The sequence below is a fragment of the Triturus cristatus genome, chromosome 3_1, assembly GCF_964204655.1.
Source record: "Triturus cristatus chromosome 3_1, aTriCri1.1, whole genome shotgun sequence".
Lineage (NCBI taxonomy): Eukaryota > Metazoa > Chordata > Amphibia > Caudata > Salamandridae > Triturus > Triturus cristatus.
This window is the reverse complement of record NC_140583.1, coordinates 970447005-970460307: the sequence shown is the minus strand read 5'-3', so window position 1 is coordinate 970460307 and position 13303 is coordinate 970447005. Positions and strand designations below refer to the sequence as shown.

Genomic DNA, 13303 nt, shown 5'->3' with positions numbered 1-13303 from the left:
ACCCTATGTTTGGAGCCCATGGCATTCCTAGTCAGATCTTCGACCCCAGATATCTTACTTCTCATTTGAAAAGGCAAGGAAGAAAAGATATCACACTAGGCTGGTGCTGTCCTCCTCTTTGTGTCAGATGACGATATGAGTGGTACTGCCCCTGTTCGAAGTTTCTGGAAGCTATTCGGCGTTCATAAGTAATTGGGAAGGGTCCATCGTTTTTTAAATAAAAGAATGGAGCACAGAGGAGCAATACCTGCATATAACAATAGATGGGCTGAATTATGCAGATTACAATAGCACCAAGCAGAACATTATTTTTGAAGCAAAATGTTGAGCTATTTCTCGGAGTTTCGATCCAATGTATGGCAATGGTGCTCCTAACCGCTGACCCTACTGGGGTGAGAAGCAATTTTCAAAATGATAACCCTGCCAGAACTTCCCTATATACTACAAAGTACTCTGTTCACAATACTGGTATTCTTTTCTTAATAACTAGGAAAAGACTTATGATTACTGCTATGGGAGCGTGGCACACCAGGATTTGCACTAAAATCACCCTATAGCTCGGCGTACAATGGGGGATCAAACGACTGGACATGGGAGCTTGTTACTGGGCTTCCCACTTTCAAGCATTAAACTATTCGGAATGCACCCCAATAGACCACCGAGGAAAACAACTACATAGATTGGTGCTAGGGAGCACCACCTATCTACATTACCTAAATGGAGAGGGCGGGAGGCAAACTGCACCCGTGGCAACACAAAAAGTGCTGAAGAACAAGGAAAGAACATCACTCCATATACGTTGGATATGAAGGATCAACTGGAAGGTTCCATTGAGAGCCAGTAACCTTCTGAAGGAAACACATACATTAAAAGGTTTCCAAGAAGGGGACTCAATAGGGACATCGAAGGTGAGGAACACAGTGGATAAAAACAGTGTTAAACATTTGCAAACTACAAGAGGAATGCAAACTGTCACAGTCTCCAATGTATAATAAATTCACCCAGCTCCGACATGCCCTGCTGGTGGACTCCATAGACTGGGCTGATACACCACAGGCAGCCCCATTAAAAATAAGGTACTGTTTGAATAGTTCAAAAAGTATCTGTTTCATTGCATAAATCATAACCAAAAGGCCTGGGTGAAGAACACAGCCAACCAGAAGACGTAGACTGGGAGGCTGCTCTAATTAAGAAAGACAGACTAGTTCGGCGTAAAACTATTAACAGATTAACAGAATCAGGCTACATAGAATGGAACTGGTTCAGACAGCCACATACAATAAATACAACACAGAGGAAGGCACCCTGCTAGAAACCATATGGGAATGTAGGCATACTGGGAGGAGGTGGTAACCAAATTTCCAACAATAGTAGCTAGCAACATTCCAGTGATACCCCAATTCGCAATGCTGGGGATTCCGAAAGGCACTGACTTACCAGGGGGCAAATTTCTGTTCTGCACCCTTGGACTTATGGCGGCAAAAACAGACATTGCCAGGGAATATGGGAACCAACAGACCCCAACGAAACATCAATGATCGGAGGGCAATTACAAGTGCATGGAAGTTAAGAAAATGGTGTATGAGAGTAGGGGTTGCTCACAAAAAAAACAGAAAACTTTTGGGTAGATGGATGATCAGTTACAGGCTAGATAAAGAAGACCTGACAGGGGGAAAGGATTATAGATGGTGGCTCTGCAGCAAATGACTAGATAAAGAATGAGGAGAAAACTGGTAATGACGTGCCTAAAGTTCAATGTGATCAATCGGTGTACAGAAATAAAATGGAAACACACATGGATGAAGTCAATCAAAGTAGGTATATTGTAACCTTTTTTATTTTTTATTTTTACGGTTTCATTTACAAAATTGTATGGCTGTCATAAAAAATATTCATAGTTGAAAAAGGCGAAAGGGTGACTTATAAGTGAATAAGTGATCTAAAAGTGACAAGGTGTTTTGAGTGAAGATAATATGTACAGTGCTATACAAAACAGTATACAAAATGTTGAGATCAATGGCCATCCTTCCCTAGACATATAAATTCCAATAAGCCTCCTATGGATTCCATTAGTTTGATTGGGATGGAGAATGCAGGATATGGATTGTCGGGGTACGTCAACGTTTTGACCCAGGAGAGTGCGTGATTGCGACAAAGTCACAGCGGGTCTTCTTCAGGACGCAAGATGGACAGCCAGTAGAAGTGGTGTGGTGTACCACTTGGAATCCTTATTGGAATAAGGGAGCGTGATGAAATTGTAAAGACATTTTTTTCACCCGACAGAATCAACTGTAGTATAATTTCTAGATGACCAAGTTCTGAGGGATACTAGGTCACCCCATTATATTTTATGTAAAGTTCAATGTGGATGTAGGAAATATCTTTTAAACCAAAAAATGAAACAAAAAAATACTTGAGACAAATAATCCAGAAAACAACAAACAAGGACAGAGTGTAGGAAATGTGAAGAACCTGGAGACCAACAAATACAGATATGACGAGTGGCTGTAAAGCATCTATAGACCAAAAATGTTGTGAGACCAATGTGAACCTGCAAACCATTAGAAGTTCTTCTATATGCCAGGGAAATCAAGACAACGTGGGAACCCTGTTAGAAATTGGGTTTTCTGGTTGGCTAAAGTATATACTCTAGCCAGGCAGAATCAACCACTCTAGTCAGGGTAAGCTAGATACACAACTGAGATAACCTGTGCTCACCCTCTGGTAGCCCAGGGCAGAGCAGCCAGGCTTATCTAAAGAGGCAATGTGTAAAGGATTTGTGCAACACACCCACACAGTAACGCAATGTACGCACCACAAAAACACTCCACACGGGTTTATAAAAATAGCTGCTTGCATTAGGATCAACATAAGACCAAAATGATAAAAATACTCTTTAGACTTTTCAAGTTATAGCGTTGTCAAGTATGCATGTAAAATCACAATGCTGACAGATATACGGTCATGCCTCTTGCAGTAATTACGGTAGTATTCCATGGAGAGTGCCGGCTGAGCACTCGTGATCAACAGCTGCAGCCTGTGCAGGTAAGAGCGGTGAGGCAGTGGGGCCGGGTGGGGGGGGATTTCGACAGACGACGACAAGGGAAAGTAATTATTTATTTATATTTTCCTCGTCGTCGTCTGTCGAAATCCCCCCACCCGGCCCAACTGCTCTTACCTGCATGGGCCGGGATTCTGATCAATGCTTGTTGCAGTTATGCTGGACCGGGGGCAAGAACAGGGATTCCGGCAAGGGATCTATAGGTATGCGTCTTGTTCCAGACAGGCTTCCAGGTACCCCCAAACCAAGAATTAGCCACAGGTCTCTTGGGACCTGAGTACACAAGTTATTGGGCCAACATGCGGCGCTGAACGGACACACTACCTCTTGGTGCAGGAGCACTCCTAAAGACACTGGGGACCCACCTGTGGGGAAAGCAGTATGGTGTCGGGCCAGGCTGCTCTCAGGCAGTCATGGCAGGCTCGGCTATGTGCCACTGGTCTCCTCTGTGGCGCATTGCATGGCCTCGGCAGACACGTCGATTCTGGGGACAATTGGTTGTTATGGGAATACGGCGTCCACATTGGACAGAATTCCTCAACTCTGCAGCGTTGGCTCGAGCCCACGGTAGTGCTTTTAGTCAGCGTGTGTCGCTGGGTACATGCAGCATAAAGAGATCGCTGTAAGCCAGTAGAGTGTGGCTCTTGTTTCTTTGAGGCAAAGTTCTTCCTGATGCAGAGCGGAATGATGGGGACGCACTAGTGCTCAGGGAGCAGCTCTTGAGGCAGAATAATTAAAAGTCTGAAAGCAAACTCTTTGATGGCTTTGAGACTTCGGAGAACAGGGGGCAAGCCAACAAGCCCTTGGAGAACACTCAAAGTCACAATGCAGAGGTAGCAGGTAGTAGGCCAGCACAGCAAGGCAGCTAACACAGTGGCAGTCCCTCCTGCAGCTCAACAAGCTTCAGGCCAACACGGCAGAGCAGTTAGCCAAGTGGCAGTCCCTCCTGGCAGCACAGCAGTCCTTCTGGCAATGTGCAGATGTATATCCAGCAATATCTGGATACTGGTCCAAATGTGTCTGTTTTTAGGGGGTCACACAACCAGTGCTTATTCTCAAAAGTGCCTTTGATGTAGGGGTGACTTCAAAGGAGTTCTCTGAAGTACACAAGGATGCCTTTCAACCCAGTCATGTCTGTCAGGCTGTCAGTAAGGGGTTATTAGTACCTTGTGTGTGGGCAGCACGCTACCTATTCAAGTGGAGGGTGAGCCCAGGAAGTCCCTTCAGAATGCAGATGAGTGATCTGTGTTGTGGCTGTCTAGAGGGAAGATGTGTATTAGAGACAGGCTGTCAGGCACATAGAACAGTAAGTGCAGAGAAATGTTCATTTTCTAAAAGTGGCATTTCTAAAATAGTAAAGTTAAATTGAAACCTCACCAGTAAGTAGGACTTATCAATACCATTCCAAACATATGAAACATCAAAAAGCTACTTCTCTCTGATCAGGAATTACCACTTAAAAAGGTATAAGGGAATTCCCAATGCTAACCTATGGGAGGGGTATGCCTCACAGGAGAGAAACACGAAATAGCCTGTTTGTCACTACCGGTACATGTAAAGAATAAAAGTACTTGTCCTACCTTTTACTTACATAGCATCCTGCCCTTAGGGATACTTAGGGTCTACCTTAGTGGTGATTCAAATGCAATAAAATGGGAGTTTAAGGCTTGGCAAGTAGTTTTAAAATGCAAAGTTGAAGTGGCAGTAAACTGCACACACAGGCATTGCAGTGGCAGGCCTGAGACAGGTTTGAAAGGCTACTTCAGTGGGCGGCACAATCAATGCTGAAGCCTACTAGTAGCATTTAACTTACAGGTCGTAACGGGGTACCACTTTACAAGGGGCTTATACTTAAATTAAACATATCAATCAGGTAAACACCAATCACAAACATGTTTAGGGAAGAAGCATATGCACTTTAGCACTGGTTAGCAGTGGTAAAGTGTTCAAAGTCTTATGGCCAAAAAAAAGAGAATCAGCAAAACAGGAGGTAAAAGGTCAAATGTCTGGGGAAAGACCACCCTAAGGATGGAGGGCCCAACAGACACAGAAGAAAAAGACATGCCAGGTGAACCTGGAGAAAGACAGCACCCCTATTTGCATGTACATTTGAAAAGAATGATTTGTATCTCTGTAAAAGTTATCTTTCCTTAATTTCACAGATGTAATGATCTAGTAAGGAGGAGGTTTTTTTAATATGTAGCCATGAAAGTGATCTTTGAGTTGCTCTCCAGTGGGAGGAACCTTCATCATACATTGCTTTTATATCCGATTTTATGTTGAGACATGAGGCCCCCATTTTGTGCAATGTCTCTTTTATTCCCATGAAACAATTTTCATTCTACCTCTCCAGGTGATAGAAAGCATAATCAAGACTAGAACTTTCCACAGTCTTTCATGCTTTTCCAGAATCCTCCATTCAGTGCTGCTCTTTACAATAGCTAATGCATAAACAGTCATGTTACCTTTGAGTAGAAGTGCTGTAACATGGCCACATGTCCTACTCACACTATGCAATGAGCCATGTGCTTCTTTTCACCTTCTATTAATCTGTTCCAGACCACTGTGCTTTGTAGTACCTAGAAACGTGTGCTATGGTGTGTTTGGTCTCTTTTGCAAACTATGTGTTTGGCAATTCATTCTATTTGAAAGAAAGCTATAGTCTATATTGGGTATTAATTTACATTCCTGTCTTCTGCAATATATCGGAAGAGGACATTGTGATCACAGGACATGGGTCCCTTTATTGATCAGAATGAATTACAACCAGGTACACCTTCTCAATACAAGCTGGTTCATAAGTAGGCTGTCCGGATTTCGGTTTAAACCGAATCTGACTGACACTACACTACCGAATGAAAATCAGCTGACCCGGTTTAAACCGAGTGTCACTGATTTTCATAGTTGACGGGGGAGAGCAGCTGTTGTGGTCTGCCGTCTGTCTGACTGCGGCCGCGGCCGCACCCGAGTACTTCACTGGTCTTTAAAAAGACCATTTACATAACGAGGCTTTGTTCTTCTTTCGCCCCCTTCTCAGAGCCCCTGGGGGCGGGGCTGAGCGCAGAAACAGTGTTCGTTGCTTGCAGTTTTGGCCTGTTTCAAGTATACTGCTGTAGCCTGCCAGCCTCGAGCGGAACAGGACACTTCCTTGTTCAATACTGAACAGAACTAGTTGCTGCTGGATGGAGCGTCTGGAAGTGAACCCTTCAAGAAGGGGCAGTCTAGTAAATTAAGCTTGTGGCTGAGGTTTTACAAGTAGCAGCAGATTTAAATGCATGTTTCTGACAGTGGAGTAAAGGACTGAAAGAAATTTAAAATATCCCACTTTCTGATTCAGTAGCTACATTGACAGCAAGTGCACATAATAAGCAGGGGCGTGGCGATCACTAATGCAGCAGGAGCAGTGGCACCGAGGCCTCGATGGTTCCTGCCTTTCTCTGTCCGAACGGCAGTCAGGGACCGGGGGTTCCCTTGCCGGAACTACGGCGCGTGAGTCGTGACGTGGGCCTTTATGCCACTGGTAACAAATGCGTGTCTGCTTGTAGCACACTCACAACGAGAGCTCGGGGCGCACTGCTCGTAGCCACGCAGTTCCGTGAAAGGGGAGGGCCCTGGCCTTTGTTTGGTAACACACTGGGGAAGTGTAGGGGGACGGGGAATGACAATGGGGGCATGCCACCAACAGCCGCGAGGTGTTCGGAATACACGCTTGAAAGGGATTAGCAATGGATGCCCCTGGAGGAATGCGTGGCATCGGGCAGTGTATACGTAGCAGCAGGGCGCAGACTAACCTATTCACAGCTTTTCCTCAAGTGCTCAAGTTCAAACGGCCGACCTTGTTCCTTAGGATAATGAATATCACAACAAGTGCAGATTGCAGCCACATGAAAGTGTGACAGTGTGTTCATTGTTTAAATAAAATTAGCTTGGCGACAGAAAGACTTCCTAGGTGTAAAGCTTAAGGAAATGCTGACCTCTCCTCACTGTACAGGTCCTATCGAAAGATGTAAATGCATTTCCTGTGCCCATCACGTGGATTTATAAGAGGCACATAGAAATATATCAGGATTGATACGTGACAAGGGACGAAAATTGTTTTCAAAGTTCGACTCTTATTTTGCAGAGCTTCTACTGTATCATTTAAAATTTGACTGAGGGTTCCAACTCACTTTTGCATTGCAATGCATTGAACACAATTACCAAGTTAAGGTCGCTACGGAAGACAAGTTGGTTATCTGTATGAGGTAAACGAAAGAAAACCATTTTTGCCGACAAAACAGGGAGGCCCCGCCGAAAAGAGAGCTTGGGCGTGTGCGGGGTCGTCTTTCCAGCGTAGAAAACCTGTGACACAATTTCTCCGAGGCTCTTGGAAATGGGGTTACAGCCTGCCTGATCCCTCTGACAGGGGATGCGCCCTCTCTCTCTAGTGAAGAAGAAGCTGGCTCGAGTCCCAAAGGACAGGCAGGAGGTGTGATGTGCTATAAAGCTCGACCTACTCATTTCAGCCATGAGCACTGATAGATTCTCACATCGGGACTGGACCAAAAAGTGCTTAAAACTAGAGACAGAGCATACAGAATGAACTAAAACGTGCAGACTAAAACAATAACGATGAAACTGTTTGTTTGGAAACCACGTTATCTTCCACTAAATATGCATTTAACCATCGGGAAAAATGTATGCATTCCATGTACTGTAAACCTCTGTATCTATAAACCAATGTTATACAGTAAACAATGTGTTCTTTTATAAACCAATCAAAACACATTGTTGACTTTTGCCTTGTGCTCTGACACCTTTCCTCTGTAGAGTGCTCTGAAACAGCATTGGGTGGAGTTTGCGATCTATAAGACAATAAATAAGAGGTATATTATCAAGACAGGCGATAAAATTATCGCCGCTTTAGCGGCAGAAAACTGCCGCTAGAACGGCGATAATGGGTTTGATAATATGCTCTATGGAATTCCAATTGAAGCTCAGGTTAGACGTCCTTCACATCTAACATGGGCTTCAATTGGAATTCCATAGAGCATATTATCAAGCCCATTATCGCAGTTTTAGCAGCAGTTTTATGCCGCTAAAGCGGCGATAATTTTATCACCTGTCTTGATAATATGCCCCAAAATAAGGGGCATATCTACAAGGTGGCGATATAAAATTATCGCCGCTTTTGTGGCCGGTTTCGGCCGAAAAGCGGCGATAATTTTATCGCTATATTAGCAAGGTCACGCTATCGCGTGAAACCTTGCCTTAGCGCCTGAATTCCTAACGCCCATCTTTGCATCTCTAATGAGATGCAAAGTGGGCGTTCCTCCCCAGGATAACGGGAGAAATGTCACTAAGGACATTTCTCCCATTATCAAGCCTCACGCAAAGCAGCATGGCGACAAGATATGTAGCGATAACCTCTGTTATCGCTAATTTCCTTACGCCTGCTTTGAAACTGACTTAGCCATGATATCCTATGTAAGGTGGATATCATGGCTAAGTATGTGAGGCCCTATCAGCAAGCTATCGCCAAACTTCGTGGGATTATCGCTGGGTTTCCAGCGATAATCTCACGTTTGACAATTAGCGCTAGGATTTTTTATTGCTTTTGAGATAAGCGTTGCTAATAGCACGCTATCTCAGCAATAAAAATCCACGCTAGCCGGCGATAATTATCGTAGCGCTTCCATAAACCTTGAACATAACAGCAGGAGAGGATGTAGTCTAATGATTAGGGCGGTGGACCTCAAATCTGGCGAACGGTGGTCAGAGTCTCGGCAATGACGCTCAACATCCTGTGATTCTGGGCAAATCATGTAATCTACCCGTCCCTAACAAAAATGAATGTGCCCTTGTATAACGCAACAGGTGCTCATGTGAAGCGCTTCAATACCTTCAGGTCAAGTTAGCACTATATAAATCTCAGAGTGGAAAAAAAACAGCAGTGAAAACCAGCCTAGCTTTAATCAGAGCCGTGCCATCATGCTACATGATTTGTGAGGAGTGCCCAAAACCATGAACATTTCACCAAGCTCTCACTTTCTTCAAATGACAACACATTGATTCTAAATGAACTATGAGAACTGCCTGCCTTGCCTACAACGCCCAACACCCCCAGAAATCTCTCATTTCCAAAACGTTCTCTCTGTACCCCGCAGTTCAAGAGGTGTGCCTTGCACAGAGCCACCCTTTTCAGGCAAATTTCTGAAAGTGCTGACTTAACCTTCGAGTTGTAAAAATGTATTTGGACCTTATCTACACTGTACGTACACTGTCTATATACCATGCATCAATGAAGAAAGCAAGCAATATTAAACGCAAAGCGTTCCATAATCACCGGTAAAACACCGTTTCAGTTGTTTTTTATGGCGCGAAAATGAGTAACCACTGAAAAGCACAGTTTTTTTGAGGTTTTGAAATCACTGGAAAACACTTAAAAAACACCACCAGAATTCACCAAAAATAGAAACTGAAAACAGGAAAGCCTATTCATAAGGCACAATGTGAGCAGAGAAGGATTCACAACTCACAACACTCCTACTTCTTAATATCCTACCTCTTACCTGGTTCTGTTCATCGCTTTGATACTTGTTTCCCAAACCCTGCTTCTCTGCCCTGTTTTCTATCTCTTTTCCTCCATCTGTTAAATTTCCCCAGCTTTTTCATCCTCATTCTTGACAACTTTGCCTTGGGACTCTATTTTATTCATTTGCTTGTTTGTGATTTTTTTTAATGCATGCACATACTGTCCAAGTGACTAGGTCCTCTTAAAAAGTAAGGTCTTATTCTTACCGCACGCGCCCCTCATCCTTCTGCCTGAGCTGGGTATCCCTGCTCAGTACCTTGACGATGGTGCGCTGCTCATCTTCTGTCAGGTAACTCAGATCCAGCAGAGACTCGCTGTCGGTATTATTAGCTATGGCCGGCCGAGGGCGTGACACCCCGCCATTTTCTTTCTGAGGTATGTCTGCCTGGCTCATGATTTTCGTCTAGGCAGTTAAATTCCAAGGTCTCTTGACGCCCAGATAGATATGGACAAGAAATTCCAAAACACGGTTTGTTTTTCAAGATAGGAGCACAAACACTCAAGATGAATCCAGAGAACTTCTCCAAGAATGTCCCCTTACAAAGCACCACCTTCCGACCTCTGTGACAGTCAGCTTAGGGAGTTTGGAAGGGTGCGCAGCAGTGTGGACGGACCATGAACACTGGTACAGGGTGAATAGTTTTCCACACTTCCTGAGTTTGATTGGAGAGCAGCTGCCACATCCTCAAATGGAGACAGTTGGGGACTTAGGAAGTTGACTTAGTTCCTCTCACAGACACTTCTCTAGCCTGGGAGTATATGTAAGCCTACAGAGAAAGAATTCACAGGTTTAGGGTCACAAATGAGCAGGATTGGTTATCACAGATGCTTACAAAGAACATAGCTTAAACTCATCTCTCAAACTATAAAACAAGGTCAAATCCAGGTCCAATTATATTAACACAGGGTTTCCCGGGAAGCTGCCATGAGTGACACCTGACAGAAGAGTCACCACAAAATACATGTTTACCTCTTTGAGCTACAGTTGCTAAGTGTGGGAGCCGGGGTCCAGTGGCTTGCTTCCTTATCATATATCTGCCTGGATCTAAGAACCTGGACACCTCACTTACCACAGACAGTATCATGATCAGTGCCGTGCCCACCTGCCCAATGTGTGGACTATCTAACCTTTACCCGCCATGACACGCTAAAGCAGTGGTCTTCAAACTTCTTAATTTAGCAGCCCCCCCCTGTAGAAAAAAGAAAAAATCATCATCCCCCTCAATTTTTTTCACAATCATTCTGCTAAATTGGTAATGTTTAAATATATCTAAACATATTTAAACATGGCAGTTAAGTTCTGGTACGTCTTTTACACATACACCCATCCAGAACATAAATGACAAAAGATGTTAGTGGCGGCCCATTACAAAGTGGCTTACTGCCGCTCATGTTTTTAACACTTAAAACACAGCATTATGGTTCTCTTGGCCAGAGCCTGGAGCCCCCCTGAGATCATGTAAGCCTCCCCCACCCCCCCAGTTTGAAGACCTCGGCTTCTAAAGTATTGCATTAGACCAAGGCTGTGTCCGCAGAAATATGACAAAACTTCATCTGACTGCAGTGGGTATTTGATGAGAGTGGTTGCATTTTATTGCAATTTATTTATTTTGATAGTTCTTCATATAATGCGTCAATGTGGGGCAGAGCGCGGCACATGTCATGAAAGGGCAGATGCACGAGGAGGGAAAACTAAAAGAAACATATAATCATTTTGGGAATGCAGCTAAATACACAGGCAACACGTGTCAAGGGTGCTATAGGGGAACAAGGATAATCATGTACCAGGGTTGGAACATACAGTGTTACAATGAAGGAGAGCTGAGGAGGAGCTCACGAAGTTACATAGGGGAACTTCTATTTGTGGAAAAGTGAGTGAGCTCATTCGCAAGGTCACCAGGAAGGGATAGGTAAGGTTATTTATTTTATTTATTTATTTATTTATTTATAAGTTTATACCGCGCTAGAATCGACTCTTGTGTAAGAGTATCTCTGCGCACAGAAGAAGAAAAAGGGGAAAAGGTTGGCGGTTGCAGGAGACGGGAGAGATCATGGGTCTCAACACACTAAGTATTTAGTACTGAGAAGATGGAATTTACTAGAATAAAAATGTTTTGAGTTTTTTCCGAAAAACCAAGAATTCGGAGCATTGCCTTAATGCAAGAGGGAGTTTGTTACTCGAGAACATAGAGGAGAGACAACATAATCTAAATAAATGAGAAAGCAGGGTAGATGGGTAGAGAGAGGTAATGAGACGTGCAGGACAGGGAGAGTACAGAACAGATCAGCAGGCATAGGTCAGGTACACTGGGCACGTTGGGACCACACCTTTGTCTATGTTCTGTAAATACTACTTAATTCAATCTTTATGCGCATAGCGCTTGTAGGTAACTTGACATTGATGCATTTGCTGCGGGTGTCTGCCGGCGCTGCCCTACCATCTTGCCCCACTCGTCCTGTGTTGGCACTGAGGCTGCCGCCACAGGTGGCCTTGCCTTTGAGTGGGTTTAGTGTTGTTTGAATGGTCTTACTCAATCTGTTCGCTTGAGCCCTTATAAGGCTCTGGATTTGTGTGGGATACTACAGGGATCTTCCCTGACCCCATTTATCCAATAGTAGAACTTATGGAAATAAACTGCACAATATACAAATATGCAGATGATTCTCAACTATTACTCAAACCTGATGGATCTTCTGCTTCTCAGGAAAACTTTGGGGCTTTTATGCATTTTATCTGAGGCAGGAATAACCTGAAGCGCAACACCGAGAAAACTGATACTCTGATCCCGAACAATGAAAATTGATCTTGAACCTTCATTACTGGCCTTGTGCAATGGGCGTGGCTTCAACCCCTAAAGGACTGTCAAAAAAGCCTAGGTGTCATAATTGTCAGTGATCTGTCTATGAAACCCCAAATAGGGTCAGTAATGTCAGCTATTTATGTGATTTACATATTGCTATATTCAGCATTTACCGCTCTAGATGGAGTGATGGTTTTTAGCACTCCAATAAAAAGTGTCTACCTGGAATATCTATGATATGGAGCCATAATGAAGTCGTGAAGGTGTTGGCTACAGCTATTCTTAAGGCTATTGTGAAGATTACAATAAACAACTTGTTAAGATCAAGATTGAAGACACTACTCTTGAAGACTACATTATTGCTATACAACTGTGATACCTAATTTCCTTACGTGTGCCGGATTACTACATATACATCATTAACCAAGTTGCTTCATGCGGTCTCTCCCAAGTCATTCCTGACAGGCCGATCCTACAACCTACATGCAGCTTCATAGCTAAGGACAACCTCGACATGCTCGCCAACACAAAAGTCAACTACAAGAAGGGCGCAGCAGCTTTCAACCTAGCCCTTCCGAACCAGGAAAGAACGTCTTCAAGCACTGCAAAATTCTGTAAACAGAGTGTGGTAACTCAACCTGTTTTCATCTTTACTGCACCAGAGCACTCAGGCTTAGACCCAGGTGCGGACATTACTGACGGTCCACCAAACCCACGTGATAGCAAGGGCAGTGGTGACTTCTCCCTTTTATTTAAAGCAATGGAGGCCAAGGAAAGAGCACCGACTGAGCTCATGTCCTCTACCCCCACATCTCTCACCGATGGATCTGGGTCAATCTCCTGTAATGAAGCAGGCCTCCAGCTAAA

The 13303-nt window shown here is 44.0% G+C and overlaps 1 protein-coding gene across 3 annotated transcripts in view; it reads right to left on the bottom strand.

The window, feature by feature from the left end:
* The window catches only part of SYTL1 (synaptotagmin like 1), a 329086-nt gene that overhangs the window by 174521 nt on the left and 141262 nt on the right, over positions 1–13303 (bottom strand). For all 3 annotated transcript variants that reach the window (XM_085645622.1, XM_085645621.1, XM_085645623.1), the window contains exon 2: positions 9842–10402. In XM_085645622.1, coding sequence (XP_085501748.1) covers positions 9842–10029 — 188 coding nt within the window. In that variant the 5' untranslated portion in view covers positions 10030–10402. The remainder of the gene's footprint in view (positions 1–9841; positions 10403–13303) is intronic.